This window comes from Aegilops tauschii, chromosome 7 (genome assembly GCF_002575655.3).
Source record: "Aegilops tauschii subsp. strangulata cultivar AL8/78 chromosome 7, Aet v6.0, whole genome shotgun sequence".
Taxonomy (NCBI): domain Eukaryota; kingdom Viridiplantae; phylum Streptophyta; class Magnoliopsida; order Poales; family Poaceae; genus Aegilops; species Aegilops tauschii.
In genome coordinates, this window is record NC_053041.3 from 435,231,845 (window position 1) to 435,257,171 (window position 25,327).

Genomic DNA, 25,327 nt, shown 5'->3' on the forward strand with positions numbered 1-25,327 from the left:
CCGGCTAGCACTTTTTGGGCAATTTCATTTGGATGTTCAGAAAATTTCCTCTCCCCTGTACACGTCATATTTGCTGGACATTTTTTTTCTCTTCTTGATTGCCGTACACTCGCTGCATAGAGCTATATAATTTTCATCAGTTTTCTCTCCTTTGATTCAGTATCTGGTCTTAGATCGTTTTATCTCTTACTAGTCGACTGCCAGCACTAGTTAGGAGTTTGAGCAATTATTCAACTTACATTACTCTTTGCTAAATTGTGCCATTGATATTGTGAGTTGAGGAAACCTTAACCAAGCTCCACTTTCTATATTGCATCTTGTTCGGTCACTTGGTAATCGCTATATCAATCTTTTGATAACTTTTGACATCGCCAACGGCCAACATCCACTGCAGCACGGTAAGAACTGGTAAGAGCTGGGTAATTGCTAGAGTGTTGAGAAAAAATTTCCACCACCTTGGAGTAGTACTATAGAAACATTATACTTGTGATTTTATTTTTGTATGGTACTAACCATGACAGATCCTAGAGCAAACAATAGTTGGGTTGCGTCTATTGTGGGAGATGACTTGCCATACGTAATATTGTCCGCATATACTATAATCAGGTAATTTTTATTAACAATTATATGAATTATTATTTTGCTTCTTCAAATAGAAATACGACACAATCTTTTATTTTATGCAGAATTAATAGAGAGTTGTACAAGCCACGTGTGAAGATGCGAGATGGAAACACAAAAATTAGAGATGGAAAATAAAGATCACCGTTTGTTGAAACAGTCAGCATCGCTGCTTTTTGTATGCAAGAAATTATATCATATTGAGCCATGCAAGGGTGCACGTACATGCAAAGGAGGCAGGACCCAGATTCATGTATGCTGCACGCCACATGATGCATGCATGCAACTAGGCGCATGGGCTTGGCTAGGCCACGGGCTGCAACGGCCCAAGCCACTGCCGTACGACGCTCCTACAGATCAATCGACCGACATCAGGCGGCGGCTACCCTCTTTTTCATCTAATAAATACTTATCTCTTTATTAGGGTTAGACTTGGGTTTTATTGTATTGTCTAGCCATTGCTACAACTTGCTTCTACGAGACGTGTAGGACTACCGCCTTGTCAGATCCACAGTGAAACCCACTTTTCATCTAGTTCGTGTGCTCAGTTTATCATCCGCAATTTCAGTTGCAATTCACCTTTGTTCTTGCTGGTTCTTCGGTTGCTTGCAGGAACTCGAACCTCGTTGTTTAGGTTGATCGTGCCTACGGCAAGGTCAATAACCATCGGAGATTGGTTTAGCGAATGTCGAGGTGTATCGTCGGATACGCTATAGCCGGATCATCAAGGTCAAAATCCACCAAATCGATAGTTATCCCCACTCTCATCGAAAGATCGGGCCGCCGTTACATCAGCCTCTCAAAATAATTTTATCTCTCAATTTAAGCCTTGAGCTTTGGCACCTCTACAAATCTCTGCTTCCCTCAGCGAAGGGCCTATCTACTTACTTTTATGCAATTTTTATTTTTATTTTGAGTCTCCATCTTCTCTTACAAAGCACTAACTAGGGAACACTATTGTCATAATTGTGCATTGGTTGTAGTTAATATTGAGTGTGTTTCATGAATGGATTAATGATTGAGCGTAATGGGTTTGGGATAATTTTCTTTAGCATTGATATTTTGAAAGACATGGTCGCTTGTTAGTATGCTTGAATATTGATGTCTTCAAGTCAAACTATAGACTATTGCTTTGAATCATTCAAGTCCAAATATCCATGCAACAAAATAAAAGAATTACATGATGAATATGATATGTAGCATTCCACATAAAAAATAATATTTTTATCATTTACCTACTCGAGGACGAGCAAGAATTAAGCTTGGGGATGCTTGATACGTCTCCAACATATCTATAATTTTTTATTGTTCCATGCTATAATAGTATCAATGCTAGATGTTTTATATACATTTACAAGCAATTATATATCATTTTTTGGACTAACCTATTAACTTAGTGCCCAGTGCCAGTTGTTGTTTTTGCTTGTTTTTGGTTTTTCAGAATATCAGTACCAAACGAAGTCCAAATGTCACGAAACTTTTTGGACATTTTTTTCTGAACATAAGAGACCATGGAAGCTTCGGGAGGGGACGAGAAGATGGAGCAGTGGCCCAAGAGGCACTAGGGCGTGCCCAGAGGGTAGGGCGCGCCCTGGTGGCTCGTGGGGCCCATGTAGCTCCATTTGACCTAACTACACCTCTATAAATTCTCTAAAATCGAGAAACCAACAGAGGAGTCCATGAAATATTTTTTTCACCGCCGCAAGCCTCTGTTCTCGAGAGATTCCATCTGGGGACCTTTTTCGATACTCCACCGGAGGGGGGATCAATCACGAAGGGGCTCTACATCAACTTTGATGCCCTTCCGATGATGCATGAGTAGTTTACCACAGACCTACAGGTCCATAGTTAGTAGTTAGATGGCTTCTTGTCTCTATTTGATCTTCAATACAATGTTCTCCTTGATGTTTTTGGAGTTCTATTCGATGTAATTACTTTTTGCGATGTGTTTGTTGGGATCCGATGAATTGTGAGTTTATGATCAGATTATCCATGAATATTATTTGAGTTTTCTTTGAACTCTTTTATGATTCATTGTTATAGCTTCGTATTTCTCTTCGACCTATTGATTTGGTTTGGCCAACTAGATTATTTATCTTGCAATGGGAGAGGTGCTTTGTGATGGGTTCAATCTTGCGGTGCTCAATCCCAGTGACAGAAGGGGACATGACACGTATTTGTATCGTTGCCATTAAGGATAAAAAGATGGGTTTTATTCATGTGTGAGTTTACTTTGTCTATATCATGTCATCTTGCTTAAGGCGTTACTGAAGGAAATATGCCCTAGAGGCAATAATAAAGTATTATATATTTCCTTATATCATGATAAATGTTTATTATTCATGCTAGAATTGTATTAACCGGAAACATAATACATGTGTGAATACATAGACAAACAGAGTGTCACTAGTATGCCTCTACTTGACTAGCTCGTTAATCAAAGATGGTTATGTTTCCTAGCCATAGACATGAGTTGTCATTTGATTAACGGGATCACCTCATTAGGAGAATGACGTGATTGACTTGACCCATTCCGTTAGCTTAGTACTCGATCGTTTAGTATGTTGCTATTGCTTTCTTCATGACTTATACATGTTCCTATGACTATGAGATTATGCAACTCCCGTTTACCGGAGGAACACTTTGTGTGCTACCAAACGTCACAACGTAAATGGGTGATTATAAAGGTGCTCTACAGGTGTCTCCAAAGGTACTTGTTGGGTTGGCGTATTTCGAGATTAGGATTTGTCACTCCAATTGTCGGAGAGGTATCTCTGGGCCCACTCGGTAATGCACATCACTATAAGCCTTGCAAGCATTGTGACTAATGAGTTAGTTGCGGGATGATGTGTTACGGAACGAGTAAAGAGACTTGCCGGTAACGAGATTGAACTAGGTATCGAGATACCGACGATCAAATCTCGGGCAAGTAACATACCGGTGACAAAGGGAACAACGTATGTTGTTATGCGGTCTGACCGATAAAGATCTTCGTAGAATATGTGGGAGCCAATATGGGCATCCAGGTCCCGCTATTGGTTATTGACCGAAGACGTGTCTCGGTCATGTCTACATAGTTCTCGAACCCGTAGGGTCCGCACGCAACGTTACGATGACAGTTTTATTGAGTTTTGATGTACCGAAGGAGTTCGAAGTCCCGGATGAGATCGGGGATATGACGAGGAGTCTCGAAATGGTCGAGACGTAAAAATCGATATATTGGACGACTATATTCGGACTTCGGAAAGGTTCCGAGTAATTCGGGTATTTTTCAGAGTACCGGAGAGTTACGGGAATTCGTATTGGGCCTTAATGGGCCATACGGGAAAGGAGAGAAAGGCCTCAAAAGGTGGCCGCACCCCTCCCCATGGTCTGGTCCGAATTGGACTAGGGAAGGGGGGCGCACCCTTCCTTCTTTCTCCTTCCCCCTTCCCTTCTCCTACTCCCACAAGGAAAGGAGGAGTCCTACTCCCGGTGGGAGTAGGACTCCCCCCTATGGCGCGCCTCTCCCCTTGGCCGGCTGCCTCCCCCTTGCTCCTTTATATACGGGGGCAGGGGGGCACCCCAGAGACACAACAATTGATCCTTGAGATCTCTTAGCCGTGTGCGGTGCCCCTCTCCACCAAATTACACCTCGATAATACCGTTGCGGAGCTTAGGCGAAGCCCTGCGTCGGTGGAACATCATCATCGTCACCACGCCGTCGTGCTGACGAAACTCTCCCTCAACACTCGGCTGGTTCGGAGTTCAAGGGACGTCATCGAGCTGAACGTGTGTAGAACTCGGAGGTGTCGTGCGTTCGGTACTTGATCGGTCGGATCGTGAAGAAGTACGACTACATCAACCGCGTTGTGATAACGCTTCCGCTGTCGGTCTACGAGGGTACGTGGACAACACTCTCCCCTCTCGTTGCTATGCATCACCATGATCTTGCGTGTGCGTAGGAAATTTTTTGAAATTACTACGTTCCCCAACAATTACTCCATTCTTTATAAACTTAATACTCTACATGTTGGATAGCGGTCGATGTGTGGAGTAATAGTAGTAGATGCAGAATCGTTTCGATCTACTTGTCTCGTACGTGATGCCTATATACATGATCATTGTCTTGGATATCGTCATGATTATTCGCTTTTCTCTCAATTGCCCAACAGTAATTTGTTTACCCACGTATGCTATTTTCAAGAGAGAAGCCTCTAGTGAAAACTATGGCCCCCGGGTCTACTTCTATCATATATTAAAAATCCTAAAAAATACCTTGATGCAATTTTACTTTTTTTATTTTATTTTGTATTTTTGTTTGGTCTATCTATCTATCACCATACAATTTAATCTTGCAATTAACCGCCAAGGGATTGACAACCCTTGTTCGCGTTGGGTGCAAGGATTTATTATTTTGTGTGCAGGTGCTACTAATGAGTTGTTGCGTGATTCTCCTACTAGATTGATAATCTTGGTTTCATAACTGAGGGAAATACTTATCTCTACTGTACTGCATCATCCCCTCCTCTTTGAGGAAAACCCAACGCAGCTCACAAGTAGCATCCATCTCGATCCTTGCAATTGGTATGAGAGCCTCATGATCTATCTTGTGGTTTAACCTCCCTAGAGCGAGATGGAAAAAGATGAGAAACAACTTACTACCACTACCACAGACTTGCCGACCCTAAAATGGGTTCGTCGTTGTAAGATAACAACATGCCTTATACATCTGCGAAGTTGAAAACTTATTGGGCAACTACGCGACCGATTTGCACGATATGATTGATTTAGCTATGGAGGAAAGATTGGCAAATTGAAGTCCTAGTGGTGCCTCCCCCTCTCCCAAGGTGACAAAGGCATCGCCAACGACAAGTAAGGGTGGCAATGGGTAGGGTATGGGGCGTGTAGAGCAATACCATACCCATACCCGTGCAGTCAATGGGTACAAAGTTCTACCCATACCCGTACCCATACCCGACAAGTACCCATACCCATTGGGTACCCAATGGGTAGATCAAACACTACACAAGTTATTCACAATTTTACATCCATCCATCGCACATTTGAAAAAATTACATTTATCTCAACTCAATAACAAATAGATGAGTACAAGACAATTATCTCAATTCAAATTGATAATTGATGACAACTTTAACATAGGTTCAGAAGCTTGCAACACACTTCACCAAATAACATCTGACAAGTATGTAACATGTCAGTATAAACGGGTAGGGTATGGGCATATTCATGGGTACAAAGCTATACCCGTGCCCTACCCACGAATTAACGGGCAGGGTATGGGTGCTACCCGTGGGTACAAAATTGTGCCCATACCCTGCCCATGCGGGTACGTTATCCGCGGGTACCCGTACCCATGGGTAAAATTGCCATCCTTAACGACAAGTCTTGTTGCCCCTCTTTCCACTACTCTATCTTGGGGTAACAATCATGTCGAATTTGGCTCGAACTACCCAAGGTCCTTTCCACGTGAACTCAAGTAGAATTATCAAGGTGCCCCTCTTCTTTATAACAGAAGGGGAAGCTCTCATATTGGAAGTTTGAGATGGAGAATCACATTAAAAACACCTCCGTGGATACGAGGAGGATTATGCTCGAAGGTTTAAAACCGTCGACCCCAACAATATCGTTTCACAGGTAGCGTGTGATGATCAACTCAGCTCCTTGGCATGCACCATGATAAAAAGGGGTTTGAACGAAGATGAAAAGAGACCTTAACTTCGCGTTATCACCGCCAAGGAATTGTGGGAAGGCCTAATAGTGGGAAAACTTGAAGTGGATTATGCTTATCTCTATAAGGATTTTGAGCTCCTTGGAGAGTCTCACAATGCTACAAAAGAGGAGCTCATCAAACTTAAAGAGAGACAAGGCACTTCATGTTACTCATCTTGGCACTCTTGCTGATGTCAACACTCCATACTTATAAATGTTGATGCTTGTACTACTAACCCTACTTGTGATCAAACACTTCTTGTTGAGGAGAACAACTTGTTGAGAGGCCAACTTAATAAAGGTCTAGTATCTCGTATACAAGGAGAGAAGAATCTCAATGAAGTGTTGAGCCAACATAAGGAGGTGTTTGCAAAAGAGGGACTTGGTTTTGTGCCACGTTCAATCAAGAAGAAGGATGACACTCCTCAAGAGAGTGCAACCCCTCAAAGGGTTGTGTTTGTGCGCGAAGGGCACAAGAAGAAAGGCAAGGACAAGGTTGGCAATAAGGTTGTTAGTGAAAAGGCCACTAGGGGCAAGTCCACTCCCAACAAGGCAAAATAATTTATGCCTCCATCCCGTGTGCTTCATAAGGAAAAAGGTGGATATGTTTGTGCTAAATTCATTACTCCTCGCAATGCATTTCTTTTCTACGCAATTTGCGCTCCAAAGACCCTTGTTACTAACTTTAGAGGTCCCATTCTAAAATGGGTGCACTAACCAAGACTTTATTGTGTGTAGGTTGATTTTTTCGGTGGAGTAAAATAGGTGATGGATAGAGGATGCACCAATCATATGACCGGAGAGAGTAAAACGTTGATGGACTTCATGGATGCTATCAAACCATTTGTGAGCATTGTATTTGGTGGGGGGGTCAAAAGGAAAGATACTTGGATTGGGCAATATGACATGTGATGATGATTTATCTCTTGAAAATGCCATGCTTGTCCAATCCCTTAAATATTATTTGATTTCCGCTCGTCAATTGGCTTTTGCCGGATACGATACACTATTTGGTCTAAAAAGTGTGAAAGTATTTAGGAGCCGAAAGGTATGGCTACTCTCAGGTGTGTCCACTCCCCTTATCTAGTCCATCGAATTGCTGAGAGATTCATGCATCCTTCTGACTGTGAGCAGAGTTTTTGCAGCAACACTGCGGGCAACTCAGATCATTAGTCTAAATAGTACTAGTTCATGTTCTAGGGTTGCAGTGCTAGGTAGTAGGACTGTGCAAGAGGGTGTAGACAAGTGTGGCTGACTAGTCACTGTAGCCGCTGCTCAACAGAGTCAGATACGCATCCATTGAAGTGGCCCCATGTCACTGTAGCTGCTCGTTGATAGAGCAGTGTGCACATCTCGAGGCCGCTCAAACACATTCCAGTGGTTGAGATAAAGGGAGTGGGTACACCTGGGAGTACTAAGGATGGTCTCATTTAGGAAAGATACATACTCTCGAAGTGGCCTTTGTTGGACATCTGGATGACAACATTTACGTGGTTGATTTCTCAAAAGAGAGCACATTTCTTGAAACATGTCTAATGACCAAGGCAGGAAAGGGGTGGCTATGGCATCGCCAACTAACACATGTCGGCATGAGAAATCTTAAACATATCCTAAAGGGTGAGCATATCCTTGGACTAACGGATGTTCTTTTATAAAGATCGTGTGTGTAATGCATGCATAGTCAAAAGGCAACATCAAGCAAAGCATCCTCCCAAGGGTATATTATTAACCTCTAGGCCTTTGGAGATCCTTTGTGTGGATCTCTTTGGGCCTCAATCATGGGATAGCCTTGGCGGAAAGAAGCATGGTCTAATCATTATTGATGATTACACAAGATACGCATGTCGTTCTTTCTCGCATCTAAGGATGAGACAAAGTGAACATTCATTGACTTTGCCAATCAAGCTCAACGCAAGTTCAATGATGTGATCATTGGAATTAGAAGTGACACTGGCTCGGAATTCAAGAACTACACCTTAGAAGGATTCCTTAGTGATGAGGGGATTGAGCACCAATACTCCACACCATACATCCCTCAACAAAATGGTGTAGCCGAGAGGAATAACCAGACACTTGTGGAGATGGCAAAGTCAATGATTGATGAGTATAAGTCACCATATAGCTTTTGGGCCGAGACCGTCAACACGGCTTGTATGCATCAAACTGGCTTTTCCTTCGCAAGTACCTGGACAAGACACCATATGAGCTCTTAACCGGGCACAAGCCATGCGTCAAATACTTCCGGGTATTCAGTTGTAAGTGTTTCATTCTCAACAAGAAAACTCGGTTAGCTAAGTTTCAATCCAAAACAATTGAGGCTATATTTGTCGGATATGGATAAAACTCTCACACTTATAGGGTCTTCAACAAATCCAGTGGATGTGTTGAGGAAACATGTGACGTGGTGTTTGATGAATTTAATGGTTCCTATGGGGAGCAAGTTGATGTAGGTGATGAGAATACTTCATAAGACATAAGGACTATGGGAATTGGAAACATTTTTACTATAGAAGAAGTGTGTGTAAATGAAGAAGAAACCTCAATCATCATTCTTAGTCCATGTCCATCCTTTCAATTGCCACCACTCCCCTCTCTACCTCTTTCGGTTGCTTTAAGAAAATCAGTACATAAACAAAAATCTGGGAATGAGCTAGATTACTATGTGTTTTTCCAAATTGTTATCATGTGATCTTTAATGATGTTGCCATCAAATGGTAGATAGAGTTGTCGTGTTTACTAGCTAATCCTGACACATAATGTGGGTGTAAAGGGTTGCTATATGTGTTTAGAATGCATTGCGGGGTGGTGTGGTGTGAGTGAACAAAAAATGGCATCTAATGTGGGTGGATTGCCACCACGCCCCTTTCAACCGCTTCAAGAAAATCAGTACAGATAAAATTCTAGGGATGAGCTAGATTTCCATGTGTTTGAGTAAATATTGGCATGTGATTTTGAGTGATGTTGCCATCAAATTGTTGATAAAGTTGTCGTATTTTATAGTTAATCATGACATGTGGGTGAAAAAGTTGCCATGTGTTTAGAATGTGTTGCAGGGGCGCTGTGGTGTGGTGCGAATGGACAAAAAATGGCATCTAATGTGTGATGAAATTGCCAAAGGTTGATATATGAAACTACCATGGCGACAAAAAATTTGGGTAAAAAACACAGAAAAAAGTTAGACAGAAAAAAAACAGTGCACAAGAAGTAGATACATAAGTGAAGCGCATATTTAGTGTGTTCCCGTGTCTTCACAAATAATCAGTCCCGGCAGGTGCGGCTCGCATCCCGGTTTATGAAAGACATAAAATGATCATACGTACTCCCTTTCCTGCATCAGGTTATTTCGAAAGGTTAGATCTAAAAAACACTATAAATTGTAATTATTGTGTGCAGGTAGTGTCGCTTGATAGGTTGTAGGGAGAAGCTTAAAGTTGCCATGCTTCTGCTGTTCTCGGCCATTGCCACGTGGAAAAACGCTTCGGATATTATTTGCACCCGCGTTATGCCATTATGCCAACGTATTCATATCTCCTTTAGAGCAGGGCAACCAGTTCTTAGAGAGATTCAAACGATCAGCTGAGTCTTGTGCAATTTTTTTAACGGAGGCTCTCTCTTTCCTAACGGAGCAAGCAGAAAAAACGTAGGAACTGGTTGTCAACACGAAGGCGTGAAGAAGTGCAGGATTCATCTTTTCTTCAGACCGGTTGTTTGCCATCGTTACCGTAGGAAAAAGGGAAATAATTCCATAAGAACAGACTCGATAATTTTATTTTTATTTTGGTTTATTGTTTAGCTAGCTGATTCCATGAGCAAATGCTAGTCCAAGTGATAGTAGTCAGACTTTGCCCAGCTCTATAAATCGGCTGGCTCTGCCACTGTATATTGGTACAAACTAGCTCACAGCAACAATTCATATGGTTTCAGTCCTGAAAGCGAAACAAACTCCAGAGCTAAAAATCGTGAGACAATGATTCTTAACTCATCAGATTCCCTTGAATCGAATAGGCCCGTACCTTACAAACAAACATGTTCCATCATGCTATCTGAAATAGCATTGGACAAGATATACCAAGGAATTTATATTTCAGAGCACATAATCAAGAATAAAATACACAATACATATGAATGGGTGATTCTATACACGATGAGGCAATTATTCTCACGCGTATATAATTTACATGAGTAAGAAACATGCTTGTGGGCACAAGTCCTATAGCTATCTTCTGACCCTATACAAAAATCTTTGAAAAAACTGTCTTTTGTCTAATCTCCACTGAACATCCGTTTGTTAGCTTCTCTACTCCATGCAAAATGAGAACACAAAGGTTGGAGGAAACTCCACAGGAGATATCGAAAGCTGCACAACAATAGCGTCATACCTCACTTCATCAAATCCAGGAATACAAAACCGTTCCAAAGGCTATGAAGCACCGTCGATGCCAATAGGTTGCGTGATCTAGCAAAGACACCTCCCATCACAACCCCGAGAAATATCAACGGCAACACCCTTTGCACGTTGAAGTGCGCCAGCGCAAATGCCACGGCACTTAGCAGGATCGACCATGGAAGAGGCATGTATCGCGTTAGAGATGGGAGGAGGAAACCACGGAACACAATCTCTTCCCACATAGGTGCACATACAGTGACTACCACAGCATACAAGGCCATTGCCACCGGGTCACGGGCCACAATGGATTGCTCTACACTGGATACCCCGGCGACTGGCCCTGATGACATATGAACTAAGCTGATGTTGATGTGAGAGAGCAAATTCACCAGTGGGAATAACAGGCACCCCAACGCTACATCCCAATGCCATTTGCCCTTCAATTTGAACTCAAACCAGCCTGGAGGAAGGGGACGGAATCTACCAAGGCACTGGTGAAGGATAGCAATCCCAGCAAGGCCTTCAGTTATGTCCGTCACAAGGCTATATAATGCTTGGCCTCTGTGCGTCAATGTTTCCTTGCTAAAGCCAGCAGCATGAGCCAAGAATGGCACTATCCAGGAACCCACAAGCCAAAATGTCGCGATCCACAAAAACATGACCTGTTTTCAAAAAGTATAACCAGATTCTCTTAATACCAAATCCATGCAAACTGCTAAGAGACCATTATACCAATCAACATTCCCCGTTTAACTGGTAACTTTAGCAAGAGAACCAAATAACCAACATATTCCCAGCGGCATCCATTCATTTCCATTATATACATAATATGCTAGCACATGCGTCATAACTTATTTTATTTAAAAGGAAAACATATTGTTTATACCCAGCCTGTTTGGAGTGGCCCCTGGGGAGTTGTGGTTGTGACTTTAGTTCCACACTAGAGTTAGAAGTCTAAAGTGAGTGACATTATTAATATGTAATGCTTGCTGTGTTGTCCCATATCCCTATAAGACCTTTTGGGAAAGTAGTGGCTGAGCCCCAGTTCGGTGCACCCCCGCTACACCCACGCAAGAAAACATACCAAAACATTTTGAAAAAATCTAAAACTTTGTGGGAATGATCATCAACAAAGCTTGTAATGTTTGGTGGTCAAATGACATCCAAGAAGCTCTGTACAAAAAAGACAAAATTACAAATTCTGATCAAACAATGCACATACATTTTGAGTCATTTTGAGTACAACAACAACAACAACAACAAAGCCTTTAGTTCCAAACAAGTTGGGGTAGGCTAGAGGTGAAACACGTAAGATCTCACAACCAACTCATGGTTCTGGCACATGGATAGCAAGCCTCCACGCACCCCTGTCCATGGCTAGTTCTCTGGTGATACTCCAGTCTTTCAGATCTTTCTTTACAGACTCCTCCCATGTCAAGTTCGGTCTACCCCGACCTCTCTTCACATTATCAGCACGCTTTAGCCATCCGCTATGCACTGGCGCTTCTGGAGACCTGCACTGAATATGCCCAAACCATCTCAGACGATGTTGGACAAGCTTCTCTTCATTCAGTGCTACCCCAACTCTATCTCGTATATCATCATTCCGGACTCGGTCCTTCCTTGTGTGGCCACACATCCACCTCAACATGCGCATCTCCGCCACACCTAAATGTTAAACATGTCGCCTTTTAGTTGGCCAACACTCAGCGCCATACAACATTGCGGGTCGAACCGCCATCCTATAAGAACTTGCCTCTTAGCTTTTGTGGCACTCCTCTTGTCACAGAGAATGCCAGAAGCTTGGCACCACTTCATCCATCTGGCTTTGATTAGATGGTTCACATCTTCATCGATATCCCCATCCTTCTGCAGCATTGACCACAAATATCGAAAGGTGTTCTTCTGAGGCACCACCTGCCCATCAAGGCTAACCTCCCCCTCCTCCTCCTCGTGCCTAGTAGTACTGAAACCGCAACTCATGTACTCGGTTTTAGTTCTACCAAGTCTAAAACCTTTTGAGTAATCTTGTTGTTTTTTTGTACAGAGCTCCTCGGATGTCATTTGACCACCAAACTTTGCAAGCCACTCTAACATTTGTTGATGATCATTCCCACAAACTTTTAGATTTTGTCAAAATCTTTTGGTATGTTTTCTTGCGTGGGTGTAGAGGGGGTGCACCGAGCTGGGGTGCAGAAAAACCACACTCAAGACACTTTATATGAGGCGGCAGCAAAATTCTAGGCGGGTGCATAGCACATGTCCCACATGGGAGCTGAGCTTTGAGCAATTCAAAAAAAAAACAGAACATTATGGTAGTGCAAAGTGCCTTGTTGTAACTTATAAGACTTCCTCAAGAGTATAAAAATCCTAGGTGGACACATGAGGGCATATTAATATCTGTCTGGTCGCATACCATATCCAAAAGAAGTAATCACATGGGTTCGGCATCTTTTAGATCAGATTTACTATTGATTTGCCCGTGTCGTACAGGACAAATTACAACACAAGAAAAACAATATCTGGCCCCTACGCATGTCCCTTAGGATATCCAGATGATATCTGATGAATTAGCAAAACCAATGTCCGACAAAACCAAAACTAATATAGGAACATAACAGAATAAGTTGAGAACTAACCTGGGTAATTGTTTGTCCAGTCCAAGGTACTGCCCAGCGCTCATTCCAAAATCTGGATATTGTTTCCCGTAGATTTTCCTTTATCTGGGAGACAAATTCAGAATTTTCATTGACTCACAAGAGAAAATTGAAGTCTTAACAATGAAAAGGACTAACATCAATATCTAGCCAATTGGCACTAAACAAAATATGAGCACCTGAACCGATCAAATATCCAATGAGAGTTAGAAACTAATTTTCAAAGTATATTAACAATAAGATGATAAGTATTCTACCAAATAACTGCAAATCCCACGGTAGTATAGGAAAAAAAACAATGATAGCTATTTTTCTTCGGTCCACACATTGACTGGCAAAACACAGACAGAGAAAAGCACATGTCCATATTGGTAAGAAACCAATCATGTGCAACAACTAATCTTGTTAACAGGCCGATTAATACTGGCAGAAGCAAAGCGGTTCAGTATACAAACTTGAAAACTGTGCCCAGGATTTAACAGATCAAGTTACGAACTCAAATTGGATAACGGAGTAATTCACAATGTCTCCTTCATCTGTGTATAATGTTTTATGCCACGATTTCATACATGACTGCTGGCTATCTTATCTCTTAAGCTCTCAAATAGCATTGAAGTGAGCAACTGAACTTAGAAACTGGTAGCTTTACTTCTATTGCATTGCACATACTATGCTTCATTTTACAGTATCCTACTAATATATTCTACATCTGGAATTCCTATTGGTCAAACACAATGTAGCTGGAATGCAGAAAATAAACCAGACAAACCTTATGCGTTCTAACAAACCAGTCTCCCTTTACATAATTCTGATCATCCCTGTTGGGGCTTCCACAGTCTTCCTCCTTCAGGTCAGGGTCCCCTGAGATCTCCGCCTGCTCATTGTATTTGAAGCCGGTGCCATCGTCAGATGTTGTTGAGACGTCTTGCTCCTGCCTGAAGCACGAGATGTGAACCAGCCTCCATCCCTAAATGCACACAACAAGCACGCGAAAAAGAAAATGAAATTAACCCAAGTAGCATGCCATTTTGACACTAACAAAGCAAATTGATGGGCATGACATTCAAATTGGCCGGGTGGATAGCAGCAATGTTGCAGCTTAGAAACCTAACTTAATACATCAAACTGGCAAATAAACCACACATATCCAAGTGAATGAATCCATCGTTGCTTTCGTCTACAGATATAATCTGGAACCAAGATTACTAAACTGACCCACACGACTCGCAAAATCTGTAGCCCTTTGTCCCAAACTCCACAAAGCCGAGCACTGTGATGCTCGTACAAGGCTTGCCTGCAATAGTTGCGGCAGACAACCACACGACCGGCTACACAGAAATAAAGGCAAACGGTTGAACCCGAGAGCAGGGGGTCGTTTCCGCCTTACCTTGGTGTGAGCAGCCCCGCCAGGCTTAAATCTGAGTGATGGCCTCTCGGCGGCGGCGGAGGGAGGTGGGAGCCTAACCCTACCGCAGGGGAGCCGCAGAGGGGGAGGGGCTAGGCAGGAGGTGGACGACATGCGTATTCGGTAACATGCAGAACCGATTTAGGGCGGGAGAGAGGAGGAAGGCACGAGAGCTCAGGCAAGGAGGCGAACGGCGCAGCGCGACTCCGGTGACGACGAGGCGGGGCCCAGGACGCGGGCGCACCAGCAGGCCACAACAACGGTGGGGGCGCGGGCGCACCCGCGGCCGGCTAGGGCGACGAGGGGGAAGGCAAGCGAGGCTGCGCGCCAGAGACAAAGGGGTAGAGCGAGCGGCGCCGAGGAACCAGGGAGAAGCGAGTGCGCCGACGGGGAGCAAGCGCCGCCGAGAGGCGCGGGCTGCTGGGGCTGGGGCCTGGGAGGATGTGCGGATTACGGTTTTTTCAGATTGGGTCATGGAACACATTTTACAATCACCTGTGCAGTTGATATCTATACCGATATCCCTAACAAAAATCTATACCGATGAAAATTTTGTTTGATTTTATCTGATCAATCCAAACCATCCAAAAATATATATATGAAAAAATAGAATTTTGTTTGGTCACGCAATAACTATCCCCGCAATTGTGTAATTATTCCCTTCTTTTTTATCAAATCATTTTTCACTGTAAATATCCATTTTATTTTACACCTTGCATTGTCTGCACACCGAACTCTAGTAGTCTTCTCTGCCCATATGTACATATTTCACATGGTACATGCTTTCCTCTTGGTTGTATATGTCTATATACATTTATGATTGTATATTATGTAAAATTGTGTGTAGCGACACATATACGATTGCCATTAATTATGAATTCCACGTGGCTAATATAGATTGTTTAACCATGTGGCATGCATGTCGATGTGTCTAATTCTGATAAAATACTTGTTGTTTAGAATTTACCAAGACAATATAGACCATTGAATATGGTCTAGACAACATAATTAATCAAACAAAAATGCACCATTGGATAGTTGGATTTGAGGTACAAATGCCCAACTTTTTTTGATTTTGTTGGAGGTTTCATGGCACCCACAGTATAGAGGCAAGCGCTCATATACACGCGCATACACTCACCTCTATGAACGCACACACGCACACCATATCCCTATGAGCACCTTCGAAAGACTGAGCCGGCATATCATCTTGAGATTTACGAAGTCACCGTGCGAGCACCAGGACTTAACCCTGGTGGGCTGAGGATACCACAGTCTCTCTAACCATCCAACCACCGGTTGGTTCGCATCTGTATGTGATTGTTGGTGATGAAGACAGCGACCAACCACGTAAATTAGTAATTGCGGCATGGTTAATAAAAATACAAATATAGACCTAACAACCATTCATGGCATCTATCGACGAGGAGTTCTATTATATAACCACAAAGTACAACCTCCGTCCCAAATTATTTGTCTTAAATTTGTCTAGTTACGGATGTAGTTGACAACATGCTATTCAGCCAAATCATTATTATTTTAGAAACTTTACAATTCTAGTCGGATTTCTCCAAAGCTAGTTAGACAAACGAAATCATCATGATCCATTGCAATATAAAACTCAACTAGCATATCAGATGACGGTTCGGTGCTAAGTCCCTGTTTCCCATATGATTCGTCGCTTGAATTATTTCTCCACTTATAGAAGCAATTTTTCTATTGTTTTGTACCTCAACTTTATTGATGGAATTTATCACTTCGTTTATTTAATAGTGTTTATCAAGAGAATTTCCCTAACATTTTGATCTAAGGTCTTCACTTAGAACTTAAATTCGGGGGAATCTATCCAACATGGCTTGTTACTCTACATGTTTTCGGAGGTACTTCTCGATGTTGTCCATTCATCATCATGAGATATGCATGGCAATGCCAATAGGTATGGCAGCGGTTTCAAGTAGAATTTAGATACATATTGTTTTGATTGTCATTTCTCTTTCCCTTACTTAGGGCCTTTACTAGGTTAGATTAAAAAACTCACCAATGCAGGGTCATTTTGTTTGCATCTCCTGTGGTGTGGCCACACTGCCAGCATTCACAAACCAACGCGGGTGCAACACTTTGGTTGACACCGTTTCTCTACAGACAAGGAAACCAGAGAGGAACATGACACGCAGCAAAAGGGAGGCGATGGTCCAATCGTACATGGCAACTGATGGTGTCAAATACGCATATCCAATCCACCAACAAGATCAAAAGGTATAACACGCCGGAACAGCATGCACAAAATTTTCTTTGAGCTATTGCAATCTTTATTCGATCACACCGCAGTTCAATCAGACAAATAGCGAGCAAACCCCAACATTTGCAGCCTTGCAGGTCTCAGCACGCGTGGCCTTTCGTTTCAGTCGTACATTATTCAGTTTGATTCAATTTACCACAATGTTTCTTTAACTTGTTTGCCAACATCTAGCTAATTGATTGATGGGCATTTATACATTTGCAGAAAAAACATCCCCTTGGACAAAAGATGAGAGCCCATGTTAATTATCAGGAGAAAGGAACCAATGCATTTGATTCATCTCAGCTCGCAATTTACGCAGCACAAGCCATAGCTTCTTTTTTAGCTGTTTCCTCAGGTCTGCTGAGCACAAAAGCTGAGGTTAGTAACTGGTTAAGTGAACAAACAAAATGAGATGAACTAGTAAGAAAAAAAGTTGTATTTCCCATTTGCATAAAAAACGACGCCTGAAGAAAATTGAATCTAGTTTTGTTTTGGATGGATGATAGACCATCAATTAACGTATTATGTATATTGTTAATGACACCGAGGTCAGTATGCATAACAAAAGAGATTAGTCGAGCAAAAACGTTGTTAGAGATGGCAGTAGACACAAATTGTACCTCTCAATTCCTTCTCCAACTTCCATTCTGATAAAATTGCCAATTGTTACTTTCGAACCAACCTCCTTTGACAAATCATTCAGCAGAGTCTGAAAAGAATGATACCAACAAGCAAAGCTATTAGAGATCACAATTCACGGCCGTAAATCATCAAGGAAAAGGTTGGCCAACTTACCTTAATGTTTGTGCTATCATTAACAACGTATTTTTGCTCCAAAAGCACGACATCTTCAAAATACTTCCTCAATCGGCCCTCCACCATTTTCTCTATGGCCATTTGGGGTTTACCTGAACTTTCAGCCTAACATGTTACAAAGCAGTATGTCATGTCTTTTCTTAAGTAACTTGGCATGCACAGCTCACCCTCATATTAAGGATCCATGTCATAAAACACATTAATTCAACTCATGGAAATAAGCAGTGTAAATGCTACCCACTTCTAAAACTTAAACCAAACAGCTCTCCCGATATTACTAATCCAAAAATCTTATGATATGATCAGGCTGCTTCCCGTTACATCATCTTTCTCATCTCCGCAACACACATGTTTCTTCTTTCTTTTAATCCAAAATCTTACGGCGATGCATGCATCTGCTTATCCTTAGTCATTCCCTACTTTGTAAAATTGTTTTGTTTGTTCTGTCAAAATGGTAGAAAACTTAAGAACCAGCTGATGGCCTGTGATAGACACATTTATCACACAAGTGCATGTCCATTTCTTGCATAATAGTGGATGGATGTCAACTACTCAGCCACACGACTATATGACTGTAAATCATTCTAGGTAATGTCAGAATAAGGATACCTGAGTTCGGAGCACGTCACGTTCATTTTCTAAAGCTGCAGCAGAAACCAATTCTTTTGATAAGAATAATGGTTTTGCTGCAACAATATGCATTGCGATAGACGACCCAACTCTCTTGAGAGCATCAAGGGAAGCACTGCTATCTTCTGCTTCTAATGTAATCAATCCAGCAATGCGGCCCAAACCTGAAGCAAGAAAATGCATTAATTAAGTGAACGAGCAAATGTGCCGTTTATCCAAAGAAAGGAGAAAATGAGAAAAAGAAAAGAGTGCTGACAGGAACAAATGATAACACCGAGTTTGGCCATCTTAGGAAAGAGATTATTAGTAGGATTAATATAACGTGTAATTTATATAAGGAGTACAGAAACAAGGCTTCCAGGTTTTAGATCAAGTGTCATTTTCTTAATGTTGTACTGCTAGTACAAAATTCAAGAGTTGTTGAAATTGCAATTTATCAGCAGTATGGCTGCACAGCTATGTTTCTGCCAACAGTTCTGCAACAGTACACTAAGGCCTGTCTCCTGCTACAAATACAATAAATACACAGTACTGTATTTTTTTTTGAACAAAATACACAGTACTGTATATGATATCCAGTTGTCTACAATGAATGAAATGGTGATAAGAATAAATAGGAGACAAACATGCTCCAGCTGAAAATTATTGTTCGTGGTGTTTAAAAATCATACTTAGCCAACGAAATAAAAAATCTGAAGAATGGCAGACACATGGTCTGGATAAAACTTGACAAACTGAAATAACGTCTGTGCACCTGGCTGAGGACAGGTATGCAGATAAGATGAAACGACACCATGTCCAGTCGTGGACAACATGAAACCTCGTCTGAGTTTTACATTCTCCCCAACCATGGCAGCGACTTCTGTAACAGCATTTTGAACAGTTGTTTCACCACTGAGTTTAGGATGATCTAGGTTAATACTCATGTTCTGCAAAGATGAGGAGCAATGTAGTAGTTTCTCACATGAAAAAAACAGAAAAAAAGGAAGATAAACATATAATAATCTCAGCTGTATTGCAGACACTTCAATTTATATAGATCATCAGACATTATTAGCCTAAAATTTACTATCCATCTATGATAAATAGACGCAGGCACTGCAAGGCACTACAACTGAGAAACAGGTACCAAATTGTTCCAAAAGTAATGTAACATAAGCAAAACAGGAAATCCAACCAAAACCACCTGAAGTAATTTCATTTCGTTTCAGATGCTTTATGCTTTGACGATAGTCGGACGGGGGTAAATAGGAAGTTGAGTTATGGAGACAAACCTTGGAATCGAAAGGGTTTAGGCTTAGTAGAACTAAAACCGAGTACATGATGTGCGGTTTCAGTACTACTAGATGTGAGGAGGAGGAGGTTAGCCTTGATGGCCGGGTGGTACCTCGGAAGGACACCTTTCGGTATTTGGGGTCAATGTTGCAGGAGGATGGGGGTATTGATGAAGATGTGAACCATCGAATCAAAGCCGGATGGATGAAGTGGCGCCAAGCTTCTGGCATTCTCTGTGACAAGAGAGTGCCACAAAAGCTAAAAGGCAAGTTCTACAGGACGGCGGTTCGACCCGCAATGTTGTATGGCGCGGAGTGTTGGCCGACTAAAAGGCGACATGTTCAACAGTTAGGTGTGGCGGAGATGCGTATGTTGAGATGGATGTGTGGCCACACGAGGAAGGATCGAGTCCGGAATGATGATATCTGAGAAAGAGTTGGGGTAGCACCAATTGAGGAGAAGCTTGTCCAACATCGTCTGAGATGGTTTGGGCATATTCAGCGCAGGCCTCCAGAAGCTCCAGTGCATAGCGGACGGCTAAAGCGTGCGGAGAATGTCAAGAGAGGGCGGGGTAGACCAAATTTGACATGGGAGGAGTCCGTTAAGAGAGACCTGAAGGATTGGAGTATCACCAAAGAGCTAGCTATGGACAGGGGTGCGTGGAAGCTTGCTATCCATGTGCCAGAGCCATGAGTTGGTTGCGAGATCTTATGGGTTTCACCTCTAGCCTACCCCAACTTGTTTGGGACTAAAGGCTTTGTTGTTGTTGTTGTTGTTGTTGTCAGATGCTTTATGCTTGTCACCAAGCATTGCCTGTATAATTGAATATGATGACCCTCAAAATCATCACCGCCATTCACCCATCCCATTCCTCACCAATCACAAATCAAATATACGACAAACTAGTCTCGGCATAGATTCACAAAGTCAACAGTGCAGGACACAAATAATCTTACTTGCACTGCTAAGGCTGCATCACCTTCATTACAGGAACTTCTGTTGGTGTTGCAAACCCCTTCATTTATACTATGATCTACTTTTTCACTCATGTTGCATTAGTAGATGCCATGTCAAGTTTATCATATCAACTCTTGCCAATATCTACAAAATTTCAGTGATACTAGGTCACGACATAACACTATGACATATCCATGTTCTTGATCAATGGTATTTTAGTACTTCAAGCAATTCACCAAACCGACTCCATACGTAATGAAAAACTGATGCCCACAAGGCTTAGATTGTATTAGGCCCTGCCATAACACTTTACACAAATTTGATCATAAAGCCAGTTCAAATGGAATATAAATCAACATGAAACTCCATCAATTAAAATCTAATAATCTGGATTTGGTAGTGACGAGCCTACAGCCATCACTGGTAGATATAAGCAAAATACCATATGTCATGTATTGGAACTGCTCAGCAGGGGAGGATGATAGAAACAATAGATGTTCAATAAACTAACCAACAGGTAATTACACACCTCCAAATATGCAGGAGCAAAAGGAAAAACCAATTTGCCGGGATCCTGTGCTGACAAAGCCATCTTTGCCAAGGATGAAGCCTGCATGGCAAATAAATTTTGGAAAAAAGGGTTATCGACATTGTATCCGTGTGAGAGCACAGATAATAATCAACACATTTAATTAAGTACACTCTGGTGTTTTGTCCAATATGATACCAGAATTTATTAATATCCTAGAATATAAAATGACATGAACAGAGTACTTCAAGAATACAATTACAACAGAGTTTGAAGTTGGAGTATCAGACAAAAACTAGAAAGCTGATCATATATAGGTTAGAAAATTCTTATTTATGTTTTATATAACATAAGGTCCGACACAACATTTACTACTGCTATTATAAAGGGGAATTGGTGGGTCCGTCATCCAACTCCCCTCACACACCAGACACGTGGGCCTGATTTTCTACCATCCGAAAAAACAATCAGCTGCCAATCTGCTCCCATACCATGTGCGCTTGATTTTCTACCGTCCAAAAAACGGACTCCCAATTTAAAATCGTCTGAGATCTTAAAATCAGACGAATTGCCATCTTTTCCCAAAATTAAAATGATACTCTTCAAGTCATGGAGAAATGATTTCTACTTATGTCAACTACAATAAAATCATCTTCTAATTTTCATATACTTATGTTAAGGATATGGACCTAAAAGGACCTTGCCTCTCACTCTTACATGGTTCAGTATAATTATAAGATTCAGTTTTGCTAAAGCACATCTAGATGTGCCATAAGTATTGCACATCTAAGTCATATGTTAAGATAACACAAATCATGTTGCTGAGGGTGATACCGACCAGATACTGGAACACATCATTTCTTGCCACAAAGTCAGTCTCGCAGTTTAGCTCGACCACAACAGCCCTTTTCTCATCTTGTGCGATAGCTAGCAAACCTTCAGCAGCAGTCCTTGACGACTTTTTGGCAGCAGATATCACCCCTCTTTTCCTTAGATCCTTTTGTGCATCCTCTGAAAGAAATCAACAAACTGGGGTAAGAATGGAGGGAATAAACACATTTGTCAACAAAGCTGCGCCTAAAGCGAGAAGAAAGAAGAGCTAACCAATATCCCAGTTGCAACTGACTAGCGAAGCTTTGACATCTTTGATCGGGGCACACGTTCTTTCGCGTAGTTGTTTAATAAGATTCATTTGCTCCGAAGCAGGCACCTCAGAGCTAAATCTCCTACGAATCATGCCATTTTGGGCAAAATGATTGCTCGACAGATGAGTTTCGAACGTTGCAGAAGTATACCCTCGAGCGGCTTGTCGTTGAGCACGAGACAGAAGCCCTAGTATGGGCCTTCTAGCACCCTGACCCCAAGCCATTCTCGGATTGCTCTGCAACAAGGGCGGACAGACGCAATTCTTCAGAAAACTACACAGGCAACGCACATCACAGCAGCCAAATTCAGTTTTGGATAAAAGACGATTAGGCGCCGCCGCTGCCAGATGCAGAGAGGAGAGAGGGCGTCAAGCGCAGGGAGAAAGAGAGGAATTGGGCCCCACCTGCAGATCCGCCGGTGCCGGCCGCCGTTCAACCGCCGCCGCCGAACGCCAGAGAGGGTGGGAGACTGGGAGCCGAGAGGAGGGTGCGCGCGGTAGGGTTTCGTAAGGGGTTGAACCAGGAGCAGAAAAAGGAAAAAAGAAAACCTTTTCTTTACTGGATCCGGATGGATGGAAAAATGGAAAACCTTGGAGAGCACCGATGAGGCTGGATGCTCTGCTGGGTGTGTCACCCACACATACTAAGAACATCTCCAATGAATAACTAATTTTTACATCTTTGAGGCCCGAAATTCCCTCTTCAAGACTTTAACGGATGATGTAGATGCAACATCTCTACCTCCCGAAGATGTAAAATTCAATACCTCGCGATGCAAATTTACATCTCCACCTACAGAAGATATAAAAATGGCAACCGCGCGCCAATCGTCTAACTGCTTTCCGTGTGCTTCCGCGCGACCGCTGCCCGCCCAATCCGCCGTCCGCTGAATTCGCCCAAAATCGACGCCGCCGCCACTCTGCCCGCCTGTCCCCCGCTGCCTGCCTCGTCGTACTAGCGTCGGTTGTCCCCCGCAGCCGCCGATTCATTTTCGGTCGCCGGGGGTCGTGGTCGGGCTGGTCTCCGTTATGCCTTCCACGGCGCGGGTCGTGGTCGGGTTGGGCTTGTTCCTAGCCAAGACCAACCGCCGGAGGCAGGAGAGGCGCGCCACGCCACCCGCCCGACGGCCGCCCGCGTACGCCGTTCTTCCGGTCGCCCACGGCACCTAGCTCCCGCCGTCTTCTCTGCAGGGCCGCGACCGTTTCCTCTGCCAAACCGCTGTTGCCGTTGCCGCTGCCGAACTGCTGCCCAACCCGCAGCCGACCGATTTCTTCCACCCCGCAAGCAAGGTGTTCGACGAAATTCCCCCAAGGTAAAAAAACGAGCAAACTTGAAGGGTTTTATAATTCGGTTGGAGAGGTAGTTCGACGGTGATTTCCGCATTGTAGATGATCTCGTGCGACTCCTCTTTCGTGGATGATTCCTCGTCGGATGAGGAATTTGATTTGAACGAAGAAGAGGACGTTTCTATGCTAGTGGCGATGCACAAGAGGAAGAAGCTGAAGCACGACGGTTTCGTGTAAGGCCGTGCGTTCATTCGGAGAGAACGGGTTGAGGCGCACAAGAGGTTGATGCGCAACTATTTTGGTTCACCACCCGTTTTTCCCGAGAGGTACTTCCGACGCCGGTTCAGAATATCCAACGACTTGTTCATCCACATTTGCAATTCCGTGAAGCTGCATGATCGATCCTTCGAGCAGGGGAATTGTGCTGGGTTGCTTGGACATAGCACCGAACAGAAGGTCACTGCGGCTTTGCGCATGATGGCCTATGGTGTTCCGGCAGACTACATTGATGACAACTTGGCGATGGCAGAGAGCAGTTCTATCTTATATGTCAAACAATTTGCAAAGACTATGGTAGAAGTGTTTGGTGCAGAGTACTTGAGAGCACCCAATGCTCAGGACACTCATAGGCTTTTGGAGATGAACAAAACTCATGGGTTTTCAGGTATGCTAGGGTCCGTCGATTGCATGCATTGTTAATGGAAAAATTGCCCAAAAGCATGGCATGGACAGTTCAAGGGTCGTGGGAAGCATGCCACCATCATTCTTTAGGTCGTTGCCGATCAAGAAACATGGTTTTGGCATTCATATTTTGGGATGCCTAGATCTTGCAATGACATCAACGTGCTCGACCGGTCACCTCGCTTGCCAAGTTAGCAAATGGAGAAGCACCACCGGTGACCTTCGAAGCAAATGGTTGCACATACAACTATGGGTACTATCTTGCCAATGAGATCTACCCGAGGTGGAGTACTTTTGTCAAGCCAATTGCAAAACCCCAAGGTAAGAAATAACTCATCTTTCACAATGCACAAGTGGCAGCTAGGAAAGATGTTGAGAGGGCTTTTGGGATTTTGCAATCCCAATTTGCTATTGTGCAAGGACCATCTAGGTTCTGGGATAAAAAATCCTTTGGTATATCATGACCACTTACATGATCATGCATAACATGATCATTGGGAATGAGCGTGGACAAGATTTAGATTACACCTTCTATCATTTGATGGGCATACGCGTTATTCCATTGAGAATAGAGGAGCGAATCAAATGTTTCATGAAGGTGTACAATAAATTAGAGACTCCGATGCGCACGATCAAGTTCAGAAGGATTTGATGGAGAAGCATTGGAAATGGCATGGCAAAAGAGCCAGCTAGTTTCATTATTTGTTTGTTGAATTGTGCAAAACTATGTTGTATTTGTGTTGCATTTGATCTTGTGGATTTGATGAATTATGTAATATTTTGACATTGTGGGCATGTGAAACTTTTAAGTTGTTTCCCAGATGTGTTATTTCAATTTGTGCGGCTGAACAGCAGTCGCGCGGTCGTCAGCAGCTTTTACATCTCCATTTTGCATCATCTATTGGAGTTGCGCTTTTACATCTCCAATATACATCATCTGTTAGA

At 42.8% G+C, this 25,327-nt stretch overlaps 2 protein-coding genes across 5 annotated transcripts; both read right to left on the bottom strand.

Annotated features, from left to right (window-relative positions):
• Window positions 1-10,399: 10,399 nt before the first annotated feature.
• Window positions 10,400-15,265, bottom strand: LOC109761499 (uncharacterized). Its single transcript, XM_020320315.4, has 4 exons — window positions 14,765-15,265; window positions 14,147-14,344; window positions 13,360-13,443; window positions 10,400-11,382 (listed from the first exon to the last, which is right to left on the bottom strand). Exons 1-4 carry the CDS (start codon window positions 14,894-14,896, stop codon window positions 10,714-10,716), a joined length of 1,083 nt encoding a protein of 360 aa, XP_020175904.1. The 5' UTR covers window positions 14,897-15,265; the 3' UTR covers window positions 10,400-10,713.
• Window positions 15,266-17,068: 1,803 nt separating this feature from the next.
• Window positions 17,069-22,986, bottom strand: LOC109761487 (elongation factor Ts, mitochondrial). Of its 4 annotated transcripts, none has more exons than XM_020320302.3 (9): window positions 22,820-22,986; window positions 22,375-22,688; window positions 22,109-22,281; window positions 21,271-21,351; window positions 19,264-19,438; window positions 18,489-18,673; window positions 17,859-17,984; window positions 17,684-17,772; window positions 17,069-17,423 (listed from the first exon to the last, which is right to left on the bottom strand). In XM_020320302.3, exons 2-9 carry the CDS (start codon window positions 22,637-22,639, stop codon window positions 17,375-17,377), a joined length of 1,143 nt encoding a protein of 380 aa, XP_020175891.1. In that variant the 5' UTR covers window positions 22,640-22,688; window positions 22,820-22,986; the 3' UTR covers window positions 17,069-17,374. The 4 variants fall into 4 exon arrangements, with proteins under 4 accessions (XP_020175891.1, XP_040253318.1, XP_020175892.1 ...); XM_040397384.2 differs by having other exon boundaries at window positions 17,069-17,420; window positions 22,375-22,651; window positions 22,820-22,985; XM_020320303.3 differs by having other exon boundaries at window positions 22,375-22,651; window positions 22,820-22,985.
• Between the last annotated feature and the right edge of the window lie 2,341 nt (window positions 22,987-25,327).